This window comes from Motacilla alba, chromosome Z (genome assembly GCF_015832195.1).
Source record: "Motacilla alba alba isolate MOTALB_02 chromosome Z, Motacilla_alba_V1.0_pri, whole genome shotgun sequence".
NCBI lineage: Eukaryota > Metazoa > Chordata > Aves > Passeriformes > Motacillidae > Motacilla > Motacilla alba.
This window is the reverse complement of record NC_052046.1, coordinates 53,771,559-53,789,294: the sequence shown is the minus strand read 5'-3', so window position 1 is coordinate 53,789,294 and position 17,736 is coordinate 53,771,559. Positions and strand designations below refer to the sequence as shown.

At 36.9% G+C, this 17,736-nt stretch overlaps 1 protein-coding gene across 7 annotated transcripts in view; it reads right to left on the bottom strand.

Annotated features, from left to right (window-relative positions):
* Nucleotides 1–340: 340 nt before the first annotated feature.
* The window catches only part of PRUNE2 (prune homolog 2 with BCH domain), a 133,146-nt gene continuing 115,750 nt past the window's right edge, over nt 341–17,736 (bottom strand). For 2 of the 7 annotated variants that reach the window (XM_038123549.1, XM_038123557.1), the window contains 8 exons: nt 17,181–17,283; nt 13,692–13,823; nt 13,450–13,536; nt 9,462–9,560; nt 7,598–7,633; nt 7,036–7,074; nt 5,481–5,528; nt 341–3,309 (listed from right to left, as the gene is read on the bottom strand). In XM_038123549.1, coding sequence (XP_037979477.1) covers nt 3,288–3,309; nt 5,481–5,528; nt 7,036–7,074; nt 7,598–7,633; nt 9,462–9,560; nt 13,450–13,536; nt 13,692–13,823; nt 17,181–17,283 — 566 coding nt within the window. In that variant the 3' untranslated portion in view covers nt 341–3,287. The remainder of the gene's footprint in view (nt 3,310–5,480; nt 5,529–7,035; nt 7,075–7,597; nt 7,634–9,461; nt 9,561–13,449; nt 13,537–13,691; nt 13,824–17,180; nt 17,284–17,736) is intronic. The other 5 variants (XM_038123552.1, XM_038123550.1, XM_038123554.1 and 2 more) reach the window with 5 other exon arrangements.

The following is a 17,736-nucleotide window of genomic DNA, read 5'->3' as shown; positions in this document are numbered from 1 at the left end:
TGACTTTGTGACATATAAGATGGACTACCTGTGGATTTGATTTTACATAATAGCACAGACACAAATCAGAAAGAAATTTAAAGAGTTCCTTCTGCTTTCTTTCAGGAACAGTACTGCTAGTATCAACAAAGCCAGGATTTTAATACATGGAGATGGGGAATATTACCATGAGAAACAAAATTTACTCAGTTTCAGTTTTTGGAAGAACAGGCAGGGAATCCAAAATAAAACAAAATATTTCTATACTATAAAAAGAAGTGATCTAAACCAATCAAGTGTTTCCATGCACCCAGAGAATAAAAACCCCTGCAATCTGGAGCTGAAAGGAAGTATGTCCAGGTGTGGGTTGCAATTCTTTATTTCTGATTCATATGTATATATATCCATACAATGCTATTAGATATTCTTGTATTGCTTAATCTATAATTTAGGTCAGCATAGGTATTTTAACAAAAAAAATTGCAACTACTAATTTATATTTCATCTCAGCACTCTGATACGCAGTAGAAAAAATCCATATATAAATCTTGTATCTGTGCAATTATATATACGATATTTCTCTTTCAACAAACTACTGATTTAGTAATATTGACATGTTATTGTTAGTATAACATAGAATTGCCTTATCATAACATTAAAAAACTTTTTAAAATATATTATTAAGCAAAGATAACCACATTTTGATCCTGCAATCATTTTTTAACTATCAATGCCCCATTTTGTTTTAATGTGCCATCTGGCTTAAACAAATTCCTTTCATCTCAGGCTGCCACCATTAATGTTATTATTATTATGGGCAGAATAATTTTTAACTTTGTTGCTTCGTAATTTCACACAAAGCAAGTAGAATTAAACTCAACTCTGAGCTGATGTCCACCATTAAAATCACAAATCTCTTATACCCCACATAGGTGTCAAAGAGTGAATGAAGATTTGTGCTGAACCTCTGCATTGCCATGAACTTTTCTTCTACAAGAAACTTTTCTCATCTATTGCATGACACAGGTCATGTGGCTTGTCTCAAGAGGCTTCAACTACAGGTCTACAAAAGATGCAACTTCATGCTACTAAATGCTTCTAATAGTTTAGATCTTAATGAAGCTTAATTAGCATTTGGAAGTCAATACAAATATTAATCTTTACATAAAACATTATCCCCAATATACTAAGTGACAGCACTTTTATAAGGCAGACACAAGCCAGGATTCAAATATCTGAGGAAAGGTGGACACTACCAGACTCTACTTTAGGACAAGGTTACAGAGCAGCAACAATGGTCAGCAGGATTAGGCCCTTCCTTTGTGAAAATTTACAGGAACTGACAGAAAGATGTGACACAGCAGACTAGCAAGTCAGAGATACCAGCACAGAGCAGAGGGCATCTATTTCGGTTTTCATGCTGGCCAATAAGAAAGCACACTTCCGCCCTTCTGACAATTTTGTCAGTTTCATTACAGTAACTGAACAACTATGCTCACAATGACAGACACTTGCTTCACTGCTTGCAGACTATCTTGCAAATACAAGACAAACTGACAGAGTTGGAAATGTGCAAACCACAAAAAAAAACCATCAAACTTTTAAATTAAGCTCAGAATAGAACCTCCAGTTTAGATCCTGCTGAAAAAATGAAGGCTCATGCTCTACTGCCTCTGCTCAAGCTTTACGCCCCAAGAAATACTTTGCTTGTTTTCTCTTTCATCAATAATTCTGAACTGAAAGCAGAACCAGAGTCAGACCATACTAACAAGGTGAATTGTTATGTCTAAGGATTTCTTTACAAAGTAAAGAATCCACAGGTGTAATTCTAGGGCATACAAGAATCTTCTGAAAAAAGAACAATATTTTAGAGAGTATGTAATAATAAGACTTCCATTAGGACTTCCCAAAAGGCAGACGAGTCAGCAGGTTTGGAAAGTGCCTATGCGTATTCATTAGGGTAAGAGAAAACATTTGCCATTTTCTTGATTCTCATCTTTTTTAAAGCAGACAAGCAGAAATCACTAGATAACTAATTTGCACACTCCTGTAAAAGCATGATCAGAGAAACTGAAGCTATTTCCCAGTAAGGAGTAGGACTTACTGTAGTATCTTTTGTGCAAATAAAGAGGACCCCAGCAAATAAAGATGCTTAGGGTTTTTCCCTTTAATGTTTTTACTGGTGTGTTCTGTGACACAGACAATAAATAGCATTATAAGACTTATTTTTTATCTAATAGAAACACTTGGAGCAAGATTTTAACAAATATTTCTAACAAATGAGTATGACTCCTAGCTTTCAGCTCCCAGTAGGAAATAATATTTGATTCATATTCTGAGAATTAACAGTCTTCACCATTGGAGACAGGATGTCACTTGAAGACTCGTAACTTTAAAAAAAGTGTTCTGGAAGAAACAGGCTTAGAGAGTAGCAATAAATTAATGCTCCAAGGATTTTAGAATATATGAAAGTAATTTACAGGATTAGCTGCTTCTAGGAAATTATGCCTAAAATAAATATACTAAACTGAATTATTAAAATAAAATTAATTTCAGTTACTCATTCATCCTCTGGGAAGTCTAACAAGACTAATTATTATTTCTTAGTATATCACACTTTTCTCTGATCAAACAAAAAAGTCATTTAATGAAGATGGAAAGATATTTCAGACCTCAAAAAACACAAATTTATAAAAGCATGAATACTTTGAGTTGGAAGGGCCCTGAAGAATCATCTAGTTCCAGCCCCTTTGCCTTGAGCAGGGACACTCTTCACTACGACAGGCTGCCCAAAGCCTGATCTAACACGGCCTGTCAAATTCAAGAAAGTCCTGCATAACAGCTGAAGTTATTTTTAAACAGTAAAGTTGCTGCTGCTCTGTGACACAAGCAAACTAACACTTATTGTAACAATAACTACTGCATTCAGCTATGCATAAACACTAATATGCTGAAGACAAAAATTAAAAAATCCCCATCCTCATTGACCTATTCATGAGGCACACTGTTGGTAAAATGGTATCCTTTTAAACAGAAATGGCACACACAGAGAAACCAATGTTAGACGATATAGCCTTCCTAATGAAAACTGTTTCTAAAAACAACAAAAATAACCAGGACCCAAAATTCTGTGGTTTCCATGGCCACAGGACTGGCCCTTTTAGTCTTCTTGAACCGCTGAATGACAGGGGAAATTTATAAACCAAATACAATTGACCAAATCACTTATTGTACAGCATGGTTGTGACTGTCTGGGTGATGAAAATCCATGTGAATCCTCTTCTTCAAATGCCTGGCAAGGATGCTTCTTATTTCAGGGTCATGTCGATGCTATTTAATAAAGACAAAATGACAAAGAACAACAACAAAAAATTAATGACTGCTCTGAAAACAAAGAGTTAGTTATTTCCCCAATTCTGAGCTCCCACAAAGTGCTGGGTGTCCTTATCTCTCATTTACTTAAATGCAGTAGTGTGAAATAACTTACATCCTATGTACATCTATGGAAGTACACACCTTAGTAAGTTCTGTTACTGTTTTATTAAAATTAACAACTATTTTTTCAGCAATTCCAATCTGAAGTGTATCAGGTGGGAAAAGATCCACTGGTGGAATGACACAACAGAGTGGCAGGAATGGGTACCCCTAAAAATGTTCCTAAGCGTATAGCTTTGCTACTTAGTGCAAAGCACGCGTCATCAAAAACTTTAGAAGTATTCTTTAAAGTAAGAAGTTGTCTTCATAAATGCTGCCTCAAGATACAGTCTTCCTTAAAGAATACATAATTTAAAATTTCCTCAATATTTATTAACTGTTACACAATGGTTCTTCCACCATGAATTATTTCCCAATATTTTTTTTTAAATCATGAAAAAGCGCAGGGAGTTGAACAAAATAGAACACAAGGGAGCATGACAATAGACAAATGCCATTGGAACAAAATGAAAGAGACAACAGAAGCAAACTAAGTGCTGGGCAGACTCCAGAGGTGTTTCAGCAGAAAGCATACAGAAAAAAAGTCTGTGTAAAACAGCTGTTCTCAGAGTGAAGTAATTTACATAAGATGCTATTTCCTGAAGAAATGACATAAGAAATAAGGGATATGACCACAGGAAAATTATTGCCACTTCTGAAGACAGATTCATATTTATGCAGAGAAAATAAATGTCATGAATTAACATTAATTTGGCCTTAAGTATATTTATTTAATATAAATGTAAATTTTCTTCTCATATTGCTTTTTGCTGCTCAGCTTATCATTTGAGAAAAACAGGAAAGCTGTTCAAGCCACAAAAGGTCAAAATCACAGTCTTTAATATGTCATTTTTTGTTCATATGTCATCCTTTGTTCTTTGAAAAACAGTTCTCATATTGACTCATTATAGAATAAAACAGTGTCTGAGAAAAAAAAGAGATGAGGTGTAACACCAGTTCAGAAATCAGGAATTTAGCTTATGGTTCTAACCTGTGTAAAAGGTATGATAAAGTGATAGCTTCTTAGAGCACTGTTTTGTTTTTTATTAAGTGAAAACCAAAGCTTCAATTTATTTATGCAACTTTTTGCTACATACACTTCTAATTATTTGCCTGTTTATTAATACTCATGGAATCTTTTGCTAAGGATTCAGGTTTACTATATAGTATTTCCTGTACAGTGTGAGACAACAGAGTATTACTGTATTTCTACAGACCTGTCAGATGTGCAGGGAGAGCAGAGGCCTCAATCCCTCTGCCCTGTGCACACTGGCCAGGACACACACTCCACTCGCTGCAGGGCTGGCTCTCCTGACATGCTGCTCCAGCAAGGAAGTGTCAGTGAGCCTACAAACACTCCCACTGATCAACAGGAAGAGCAGCACTGCAGGGTTTTCCATTTGCATACGACAGTTATGGTATCAGACAGAGCAATGGCACACCAGGGGACTGACACATTCCCATTTCCAAAGGAAAAAGTCCATCTTTGAAAGGAAAAGATCTAAAGATGCTTGATCGGGAAAATAATTACCAAAGAAGCTGAGAAGCAGAAAAGCAAAGAGAAGGCACATGTTAAGAGTGTGGCCCAGAAATCAAAGTAAAAGATTAGACTTTTTAATCTTTGAATGAGAATAGCTAGTTTAAAATTTAGGATAATGCATGGAACCATCTTCACGGTCATGCTCCACTTTTTCTATCTGTTTTTAATATAATTTAATCAGAATATTCTCAGGCTAACAATTATACCTCTCTCTGCTTGGAAATGGTTAAGGACACTTCAAACACATTCCCAATGCTACACAAATAAAACAAATCTTCAGTATATAACACATACATAAAGTATATAAAATATAAATATAAGAAAGCTTCAATGCTTTGTCTACTTGTACCACGTTGTTCCTGAATATTACCATAAAAGTATTTAGGTCTCAAAAAAACTTTAAGGAGTCTACCCAGCCTCAGTTCCTAGCAGTATGGTTGTAAAGTAATGTTAAAGTGTAATGACAGTATTAGGCACAAATTCTTACTCCTGCTCCATTGAAGCCATTTCTGGATCATTTGAGAGGCAGCTAGTTCTGGATACAAGGAAAAAGATGAGTAAACTTTTTTCTGTGTTGATTTATTTCTCTTTTAAAATATAACATCAAATCTGGGGGTGTAATAAGTAACTGTAGTGAGTATCTTTGACAGCACAAACACACAAATGTCATTTTTAGGAATGTAGGGATCTTAGTGCCCACAACACACATTAGTTTGAGCAACAAATTTTTAAGCTATTTCTTTCAGTTAGGGAAGGGAAATGCACTACAGTGATCTCATACATCCAACAGTAACAATAATCAGTGATGCCTCATATGAATATTTCATTCCCCTTTCACTTGCTACACTGCTGCCTCTACTATTTTAAATGGAGTAAAAAGAAAGCAGCTTTTTTCAACAGATTTCTCCTTGTCATATGCATATGTTTATATGACAACATTGCATATACAATGCATTTGAAAATGTTTGAACAGAAGGGATAGAAGTTGCATTTCAAGGGGGGCTAAGCCTTTTAGTTTAACAAAATGGCGGTGGTATCAGATAACTACTTATGTGAATTTATTGCTTCTGAGGCAGTGTTAACTCCTAGAATCAAAAAGGAGGGGCCAGTGTTTTAGGTATTTCTCTGCGGTTGTTTTAGAAACTAACCTCAGAAGAACTGAAGGAAAATGTGTACTGCAAAAGAGGGAACTTTTGGAAAAAGTACAGCAAAGAAGAAGCTGTTAGTTGAAAATCCTGAAGTGCATAAGCAAAAACAAGGTGACTGGAAAGAAACTTCAAAACTCCAAATCTTTAGTTACAAAAACTGCAAGGGAGAATGTTATACTAGATCCAACAGACACAGACTCCTCCTCAGGAATTTTGTGTACAATACTCACATGAGGAAAGTGCACTGTACACTTTCTAAAGCTCTACTCAGTGAGTCATGGACTGTGCACTTCTTAAGGATTTCTTTAGTACTCTACACCATACTTCCACATTATATTCAAGCTGAAGCACAGAGTTTTCATTTTAAAGTATTGATCACTACATGCCTCTGGTTTATTAAGTAACCACAGACAATATAATATTATTATCAAGCATTAATTCCCCAGCCTATCGAGCTAACACTGGAAAGACAGAAGTATTTACATACCTACCTTAACAGAGATAGCTAACCCTGACTTAGTGAACTGGGAAAAAAAAAAACTGTAGAAAGAACTACCTCTTAAAAACCGTATAAATCATCTGACATAGGAGGAGAAGAGTAGAAAATATTTAATGATCCATTTTAATGGAGTATGTGATTTCAGTTATTCCCATTACTATAGAAACAATAAAAAAAAATAGCAAAAAAAACCTTTATAGTGTAAGGGTATGATTATTTATTACTGAGATCCAGCAGTACAAAAGCAGTGAGAGGGGAAGTCAATTCTCAAATGGGGCAACTTACACAGTAATTGAAACTACAAGCTGCCTGTTGTACCAAACAAAATGTACTACACATTCAAGCTATTCCTGTGAAACAATATAATGCCAGGATTCAGCTGAAAGCTATCTTACTTAGCTGTTTCTGAAGCTTCCCTCAGTTCTTCATCCAGTCTGCATGAGTAAAAGTTATTGATATAAAGAAACAGAGAAGCAAGCAGAGCATAAGAGTGAAGCAGAGCAATAGCAGAGCAAAGAACAAATACAGTACATGCTTTTGTAATAGGCACCCAGTATGATTTAGGGCTAACACTAAAGCTCTTCAGTCCAGTATGATACTATTTATCCCTGTGCTCAACCCACCTTAAATTTCAAGTCCTTATTTAGCTCTCTTGGAGGCAGAGACAGAGAAGCAGCAGGGGTCTGAGGCATGCCCAGTGGACAGAGCTGAAAGCATTCAGTTGCTCTATCAGGTAATGTTAAACTAGCTGCAGCCTGGGCCAAGTCAAGGACATTTACAGTTCAGTGAATTTTGTTTGCAAGGGAGGCCGATCTCAACAGCTTGAAGGGGAAAGTAAGATGCCATGTCATTGCAAGTCCTCTCTCATTCAGCTGTTGAGGTCGCCTGCAGGTGAAAGGCTGTCACACAGATTCACTCTATTATGAGCAGCAGCATGGGCTAAAAAGCAAGTTTTACCTCATTCTTCTCTTAATACACTTATCTTCATCATACCTTACAAGGTAAGAATAGACGAAGGAAGAGAAAAGATGTACAAGTTCATATACAACAATCATATTGTATCGTGCTTCACTGAAAACTACCAAGCAAACCACAAAACCCATATTCTGGCATAATGTATGCCAAGGTGGGGGTTTCTAAAGGTGGGATTTTTCTTGCCCACAGGTGGTATATTTGTTCTTGGCAATAGAGCAATTATGAAGACAAAAGATGAGTTCTATTTTTCTATAGGAATTTCTCCAAGTTTGCAGCAGAAGGGAAGCTATGAACTGAACACTGCTCTTCTCCCTATGGTATGGGAATAGCCACTCACAGATGCCTTGAATGTACACAGCCACTAAATCTTCTTATTACAACACCCTGAAATGTTTGCCACCAATGGGTGTGACTGTCATTTTTCCAGGTCAGTCTTCTTCAGCAAAATCATGATCTCTCATCTGGCTGCTGCTGATGTGAAGTAGGCATTATAAGTACTAAAGTTTCTTTGGTACTACTTCTGTGATCATTTCACCTTTGGTCTGAGAGGTGAATGGACGTTTCAAACATTTTTAAGTTTACAGGGAAGAAAAAATGTCTGCAACACAGATGTGTGTACTGCCACAGTGTAACAGTAAAATACAGCAAGGAAACAGACAGAAACTCTCTGAAGTTAGACAGAAAATGTAAGGTTTCTATGAAAGGGAACCACAAGAAACTAAAATGTTTACAGGAATCAGAAGAAAATTTGTTAGGGATGTTAGAACATTATGGACAACTCTGTCAGTTGACCAACAGCATCTGCTCCACATTGTTATCATCACTCCACCTCTTAAGAAGTTACAGCAGCAAATGAACCTGAGTGAAAGTCTCTGTGACCCCGATTTTGCAACTGTAATTTACTGTTTTCTCAACTGCTATTGCCAGACCTGAGCTTCCCACTTGCTCCCTGGAATTGCACCACCAGCTTGACAAAAGAAATTGCTTTCCAACTATTGTGAAACAGGTGTGAAAACTCCTGCCTGGGTTGAGGAGTATATGACAACTTCAAAAAGTGTCACTGACCAGTCATAATGAAAACACAATCATATGCACATCTTGCACATCTACTCTTCAGACTACCTTCTAGAATAGGCTATTCAAAACTTGGGACATTTGCTAAAGAGAACAATTAAAAAAAAATTCCTGAACAGAACATCTTTTTAATAATGACTACGTGAAAACCATTTTTTTTTTCCAGTCATCCTTTCAGTCTTGATATACCCCTTCTTTTTGTTGTTTTCAAGTCTGAAGAAAAGTCAGTTGAGGTAAGCAATGCCAATCAACTTCCTACAATTTTTTAACAGATACTTTCCTTTGGAAATGCCTGTATTTAAAAAACCTCTTCACATAAGCAGCAAGAACAAAGGATCTGTCTTTCAGCAGTTGTGAATTTAACCACAAGAATTGACAAGGCAAAGACCAGTAAACCTACAGAATTTCACTGGTTTTCTATTGAATAGGCTATCTTTTAATTAACATTTCTGCTAAAAGCCCTGCATGACTGAAACTTGAAAATACTTCCACTTAAATACAGGTAAAAGCTATGAAAAAATATGGCATACATGATACCTCAGGAAAGGCCAAACAATTTTCTCACTCCCCTAGAAGTAAACAGTTATTGTGTTTTGTGTTTCAATTACACAGTGGTCTCCTACCACTGAGTTTGACAGTGAAATGTTTGAGGAACAACCCATAATCATTTTTAAAAACATCAGGAAAGTGGTTTCTGTTTTTCTTACAGTCTTTTTCAGTTTGTGGAAATAGTTTCCATTAGAATAAGTACATGCTACTGTACATCACTTACTTGACAATACTGTCTGGTATATGCACATATTCCACTGGAATCATCTCACGAAGCTCTGCCAACGTGTTGACGTACTGTATCTTACTGCTGAACTTAGAGCTGAAACACAGAAAAAAAGGAATTAATTGACTTTGCCCCCCAATCTTTTATGACATGCTAAAACCAAATGAAGAAATGTATTAAATGTATTAAATAATTAAGCATTTGGACATTCATATTTCAATTACAGACTGAGAGACTGGACTGTTAATGATTAATGACTCAAACAATCCACCTGCCACAGCTAAATAAGACTGGTAAGAGGCAAGTCCTGTGAGGTGGGATAACACTTTTTATGATGCTAGTCCTCTCTTACATAATGGCTCAGGTGTGAAAACTTCCCTGTGGGGAAGAACCAGGACTTTCACACAGAGCCTGAAGGTATTCATCCCTGACATAACTGGTGGAACATAAACGACTCAGCTTCACTGACATAAGAGGCATAAGAGCTCTACCATAAGAGCTCTAACATCTTACAAGGCAAGGTACCTGGGCATTCCCACCTGAACTTGAGTGAAGTTCATGCAATGAATACATGCAATGGACTCTGTGTTTTGTGGGCTTCCCCCACTCAATGAAGAAAGTGACCATAACTTTGACAAGACTGGAAACCTCATCACTAAGCAGACCAGAAGAAGAGGACCAAGGAGATGCCATCAGGATCTTAGAATGATGATATTTTTTCTACTTAGTTTGTCTGTGTTTGTCATGCTCTTTTCTCCTCTCCTCCTACTCACTCTTATTTCTTTCTATCTCTCCCTCACAATTACTGCTAAATAAAAGTCTGTGCTATTGACTTCAGCATACGGTCTTGTTTTCACCTTAACTCAGACAGAGTCATCTCTCTAATAATTTTAATAACCATATCTTAACACAGTCCAGCTGATTATGAGGCTACATGAATCACATTATTAAGCCAACATCATAAATTGTAATGCCTACATACTAGACAATGTGATTCGTTTTACAGTAGGAAGAAGATGCATAAAAATTTGGAAAATATTCAAATCCCTTACAGGCTACTTACATGTAAAAAGAGATGGGAAGTATTACTTGACATGGATATAATCAAAAAGACAGTTATCAAGGGATTGTCATGACTTAGCATTTTCTATTTTACACCAATTCTCAATCAAACACAATAAAACTGAATTTCATCATTTATTCAGAAGAGCACAGATCTGATTGTGTCTATTCTTACTGCAGTGCCTTTCTATGACAAAATAATGTGTTTATTTCAGCTGTGCTATATGATTCATTTATTGTGCTTGTAAAATGATTACTTGGAAAAAAGGCTAAATTGCTCAGAAAATCCACTTAAAACACAAGGCTATTTACTTGTCTAACCTAAATTATTTGGTAAGTGTGAGGTTATGAGAAATCTTTCTCATTTGGCTTATAAAGCAATTTTTCACATTTAGCTCTGGTTGTATTTAGATTGTCTTATAACATCAGTAATAGTGGCAAGCTCATATTGACCATATATATTAAGTGTAGGTCTTGAAAAACAGAACGTATTCTTTCTATTTACTGCTGACCTGCAGGTACAGCCAGACAACATGAAGCCTCTGAAATAGCTCTGAGCAGAATGCTACAGCCCCTCTCTTCAACAGACTTGTCTTCCCAATAATGCAAAGTGAGACAACTGAACAGGAATACATGAAGGTGCTGTGAACAGTTGTTTAAGCTCATTCATTGTAATTTGTCTCTGTACCCAATTATCATCACTAGGCACACACACTGGATCAGAGAGGTCACATTTTAGATGCAAGAATCACCCACGATTGTCCAGTCAAAGCATGGTAATATACAGATTCTTAGCATTTAATCCAAATTGTTATCATAGTCTGCAGCATCACCACTGCCATCTAAAGTAACCTGGCAAACTGCAAGCCAATAATAACCTTCTAAAGATGGTGGGAAGCAATTAAAAAATCTTTCAGTGGGTAATTTTTCTTTGTGACGATTTTTCTGGGTCCACTAATTCCACTACAGTGACTGATTTCTAATTCCTTCATGTGGGACTCAGTGTATGGACATCCCAGACACAGCTTCTTTCAGATTTTAGGGAAAGCATGCTGCCAAAAGTGGTAACTTTCCATCATTTAAGTATTTCTGTCAAATGCCAAGCATGTTTCACACACCCTTGAAAAACCCCTTTGAAATCTAATTGTTTTCTAACACAGCTCAAATAATTTTTGGTGTGAATATCTATAGGGGTTCTAAAAGAGTATCTAAGTCTATATCTGCTACCTCTGGTTCTTTAATTCTATATATTCAGACAATGCTTTGTCAGTCAAGATGGGTCCCACACTCCACTGAATTACCCTGCCAGTTTTTGAGGCAGAAAAAAAGATAGATCTGAGGTAGAATTGAGGGTAGCCCACACTAAGTGACTTGACCGCCCGTGACCATTTTGTTGTCCTTCAGGGTTTTGATTTCTACTGTTTAGCCCCACATCTCAGCTGATATATAATTAAAATTATGTTGCTTGCCTTCAGCTATCTCACTGAAATCTCTGCATGCCTTGTGGCAAATTAATTTCTCACTCTAAAATTCCCACTGTGCCTATCATGGGTTCAGGGAACAGCTGAGGGCTAGCAAACTAAGTTATAGTCATTGGCTTTCAATCCAATCAAGTTTTTATCTCCTTGCCTCCTGAAGAAAGGGAAGTGAACTCATAATGTTCTTCTGTCCTTGGTAAGGGTCCATATATGTCATGTCATCCTCCACAAAAGTCACACTAGCTTTGTGTCCTGCCCACCTTTTTCAGCTTCTATTTGCCATTCACTTTCTTCTTGCACCAAGACTCACTCTGCCTGGCTGAGATGGTCTCTAGTGTGCCTAGTTTCGCACTGCTAATCTGCTTTGCCAAATTATTTAGAGTGAACATTTTCTCCTGTTTCACAATGAAAAACCTCTAATCACTGCTGCTTAATATGGCTACTTTGAATAAATGACAAATGAATTGAAACAGACATGACTTTTAAAAAAGACCAAACTGTCATTTCTGGAAGCAAATAGGATGGCAACAGAAATATCTCAGGTATCAAATGCAACTCAGCAGATCCTTGTAACTACTGCTGATAATTCCAAGTATTGTTTCCCTTTTACTCTGGTATTCCAAATAGTAACTTTCAGCTTGGTCTTTAAGATACCACATCTAGAAAGGAGCTCCATTATGACATTCTGCCTGCTGCACTTTAGCAGCAATGGGACAACTCATGTGGTTACCCAACTCAATGTCACTCTATCAAGACAGAGCACCCTGGGACTGTGATCTCCACAGAGATCTCCAGTGCCTTTACTTGCAGATTGTGAGCAGAACTCCCCGAGATCTGCCATGACAGAAGTTATTCTCTGTGTGGCTTTTGTAGCTGAAGCTTCTTCTCTTGACTGAAGCAACTCTTATACACATACTTGCCTATCTTCTGCAGTAAGTGTGAGGTTTTTGAAGTTGGTAACTTTTTTTTTTAATTGTTTTACTAATCAAACCATTATTTTTGACAGCATTAAACATTTTTGAAGCCAAATGCATTCAAACACCTCAGGGCGCAGGCAGTTCCTCTTGTATGAGCTATGATATTTTAAAAACCCAGAACTGTAGCCAAGTCTTAAATAAGGTGATTATAATTACATGCCTTTTCTACATCCCTTTTCTATATGCCTTTTACCTGGATTCTGAACAAAGACTATTTTAAGGAACTGAATTCTCAGTACATACACATACAGGTTTAGAAAACCATGCCTATGACTTCTGCAATTAGATACTCTTATGAACAACTTATTTCCCCCCATTCACCTTCAAAAAGTGAAATTCAACTTCCAAAATCCCAACATGAGCTACAAAATGAGCACTGTTCAGTGAAAGATTAACAGCCATGTTTGATGATTTAGGGTGCTTATGTATTCTCAAGGACACAGAAAATTACAGGTATTTACTACATACCTTATAAAAGGTCGTGTTACAGCCAGAATTGTCCTGATAAACCATGATGGATGAACAATTATAAATGACTTCAAATTCTTCCGTAACCTAAGAAACAAAAGCAATAGTTTATTAGAAAAATAGAAAAAACACAAAAGATAAAGAAAGATCAAATACAGTAAACCCTGGCATACAGAAGAGTTACAGAAATGGACACTGTTTAAAACAATGGCTGTGGATCAGACAGGAAAACACTACTTTACCGTCGATCAATCATCTGATAACATTTCTTCATCCAACCCAATCCAGGCATCCTTCTTCTTGGTGTTGCTCCATTCAAGTAGACAATCATATAGTCTTCAGCTACCATCAGCTCTAAGGTACTGATTACATATCTGATAAAAGTACAGATGTCAGTGAGCAGTGTACACTATCTGATTAAGCCCAAACTAAATCAGACTATTAGGAATACATGAAGGCAGACTGAACACTTTATGACAAGACAGGCTTTTCTTTTCCTCTAAACAAAAGCAAACATTTAGCACTGATCACCATGGTACCTGTAGATACACAGCTAGAACACCACAGTCTTACCTGTGTCTTCAAAAATATGTGGCTTCCTTACAATAACAGAGTTTCATAGTGAGTTTTCAAGTATCACTGCTGAATTTGCTTTTTCTTAAAAAGTAATTAAATCAGGAGATTTTGTAAGGGAGAACATGGCATCCTGTGAAGTCTTAGGAACTTCTGAAATTAACTCTTGAGAAACTTCTATTCACTATTCTAATCACCAATTTTGTTCAATACAATAATAAAAGGTGTCAGAAGATACTTGTTTATACTTTGTGTGATCCTTACAGTCCTGCTATTGAGTCTGTGACGGCAAAACACAAATACTTTGACAATCAAGCCCAAGAAAACCTGTCCATCAACCTGACATCTGATGGAACTGAGCACTCAATGACATCACTTCATTTTGTGAGCAAAACACTCCCAACACCCACTATCAGACAGAGCTCTTGGGGCCAAATGCATTCTACCTAGAGAGCACACTACTCATTCAAATAAGAAGATGGTTTTAAATTCTTGTCCAGGACTACCTATGCAGATGATCCACTCAGAAGTCCCTACCCCATCTTGGAGCTGATCATCACAGGAATGTTCAAATTGTTCTCTCTACTATCCAGCCTCAAGGCATGCCTATGTAAAAACTAGAATGCAAAACCACAAGTCACACCTTAAAAGCCTGAATGCCTGAGTGCACTCACTACAAAAGACAGCTCTATCCCTAAGCATAATGGCCCCTTTTAGAGTTGTATGGGAATGCCTCACAATCTAATCTGACCCTCAAATTCCTTAGGATGCAATGTCTTTAGAAGAATTGTAGGAAATCTAGTTCTCACCAGAGAGTGGTATTTTACTTGGGCATAAAGCAGGCAACATTAACCAGACCAATTCCATGCATTTGGTAAATCCCATCCAAATCACTACCCCCTCAATGCATTCCACTGCTCATTCTTAGCAGTGAGTTGTGCACTCACTGGTTTTGCCTCCCATTTGTGAAGGCTTATGTCTAACAGCGATACAGGAAAGCAAGGGATTGCAGGGACATTCTGATGCATAAAGCTTCATTTAATAGCTACTTCAACAAAGCTACTATTTGACAAGTTATAAGATTAGCCCTTCCCACATGGCAGAACATCTAGTGCTTTAAAGGCACTGAACACCGAAATGTACAAGTATGTAAGTACAAGTGCGTAAGTGTGTATTAAAATATTACAAGGCTTTCAATTATGGAACATGACAGTCTAAAAATGTCAAGGGAGTAAGAGCTCCCTTGCAAATTATACCTATCCAATAATTTCTTATTATTTTATAATAATGGCAATTTCTTCATTATTTGAAAAGATGGACAGAAATTTTATCATTAACTAGAACAACTGAATCACTCAGAAAGCAAAGTGCTGGTTTTGTTTTCAAAGCATAGTTTTTCAAATTGAGATTATTTTTAAAAATTTTAATCTTTGGACTGGCTTTAATCTGACTTCCAGGCAGCCACAAATTAAACAGTAGATTTTTTTTAATGTGGTTCTGCGTTATCTACAAAAACTGCTCTAGAAGCTGTTTCAAGCACTTTCACACAAATTCAACCCTTCAAAGACAATTGCACAGAATTAGTCAATATAAAAAAATAGTAAGAAGATAATTAGAAATATGAAAGGAATTCAGATGGGAAAGGAGTTATTGAGGACAGTTGTTAATCAGAAGCTAGAGCTAGCTTATATGCTCCCAGAAACATACGGTATAAAAAAAGAGATTCAGTGGTTTGCAGGTCCCTCCAGATCCCTATATAATTCATTAGTAAAGAAATACCAAATATTTTAAAATATCAGTTACTGTATATTTAGCAAAATGTTGTACTCTCTCTATTTCCATGCAGACCTAGAATGGAAAGGAAGAGTTGAACTTACTCCTTTTTCTTGTTTTCTTGGAGAGACTCAACTGTCTACAAGCCTTAAAATAAGCTGCAAGTTCACAGCCAACATGAACTCACATTTATATTAATACTCCAGAAAAAGTGACCTACAAAATTGACTTCGGCAATATCCTTAAGCCAGGTGAAAAATGCTCTTAAGGCTTTCTCTGCAAAGTTAATTTATCACCAGCTCTATCTGAACAAGGGTCTTGGGTGAAGACAAAGAACAACTATTGAATGTCAGTCATGGTTACAGTCAGCTTTGTTCCTTACTTATCACTGAAGCAATTCCTTCTTCCCTTCTAAATTACTGGGCATTGTGTGTATCAGTTGCTGTAGATGACATTGGGTTCTTAGAGGCTTGACCAGGCAAATGACAGCAGTTGTTCTGACCAGAAACTAAAACACTGAGTCTTGATTTTCACACATGGAGACAATGTTAAAGGCACTGGCTGCCAACAAGTGCATCTTCATAGGCTGGAATATTAAGGAGACCTGGGTCTGTGCTCTCAGTGCCTCGTAAGCTGCAAACAGCAAAGTCCAAGTCTCCTGCTGGCTTAAGATATTACTTACTGCATTTTAGTGCAGATTTTTTAACAGCTGTAAGTGGAAGTAGCTGAAGGCACTTCAGGAGAGAGTTGCCTTCAAAATTTTGGGCTGCCAAACCAATTGCTATTAGGAATAATTTTCCTGTGATAGATTTGGAGTTATGTGGCCAAATTTGTGTCCCGCCCAACCGGCCCCTGCCACTTCCAGCTGAGTCAGGAAGAATACTTAAGAGATCCTTGTGTCAGTAATTGCCATTTATCCTGTTTTTAAAAAGCAAGTGTCAAAAAAAGGCCCAGTAACTCCTAAACCAAAGACAGCATATGTTAAAAATATGTTAAGGGATACACCATAATAATAAACAATGAACAGTGAAAAACAGTCTAAGCCCCTGCTGATTGTTCTCAGCAAGACCTGGAAATCATTAGTGAACTAGTGTAAAGACTGTAGCCCCAACAAGGAGAAGATATTGCACTCCTTGGCTTTTAGAAGAGATACTAACAGCCAGATTTGGTCCTGACAAATACACCCTAATTTGGGAAGGTGAGTAGGTAAGGGATACCAAAATAATACTCCACTGGGCAGTTTATCTAAAACTGCTATATTCCTTGTCACTCCCCTTCTAATGGCCAAAATTACCTCTTAAGGAACAACAGGTTACCTCTCACTGCATAATTCTGAATACTAACTCAAAAGACCTTGTCACATATATTGCTCACATATCACTCACAGGAAAAGATTTTCCATGACATAGTTGTAATCAGTTCGACTGCTGTCTGGCAAGAAGCATGCCGTGAACACAATGATGGCATTCAGACCATCACCATAGTATCCTGTGGAAAAAAAAGAAAAAGCGTTTTTATCTTTGTCAAAGGCTTTTAACAGGATAAATTTTTTTAAATCCTGCAATAAAGCTACTATGTCTACTGCTGAAGCATCCCCGAATGCTTCATACCAAAGGTTTGAAAATGTATGAACTATTATAAAGTGATAAAGAAGTCAGACAGTCAGCTAAGTTGAATCCTCAAAAACCACACATAACACAACTACTGGTAAACTTCTTACAGCAACCATCAAAAAAACCTTCTAAGGCTTCTACTTCTGGCTCATTACAGTTCTATGGCAATCATGTACTGAATGCTCATCTCAGATTGAGGAATAAGGGGCTAAAGAAAATATCCTACATTTGTTATCCTGCATCATTTGAATTATGTTTGGCAAAGTCCTGCAGTCCAATATCAGTTGGCCTCCAATGGCTTCAGAACATTACAATTATGGCTGCGCTC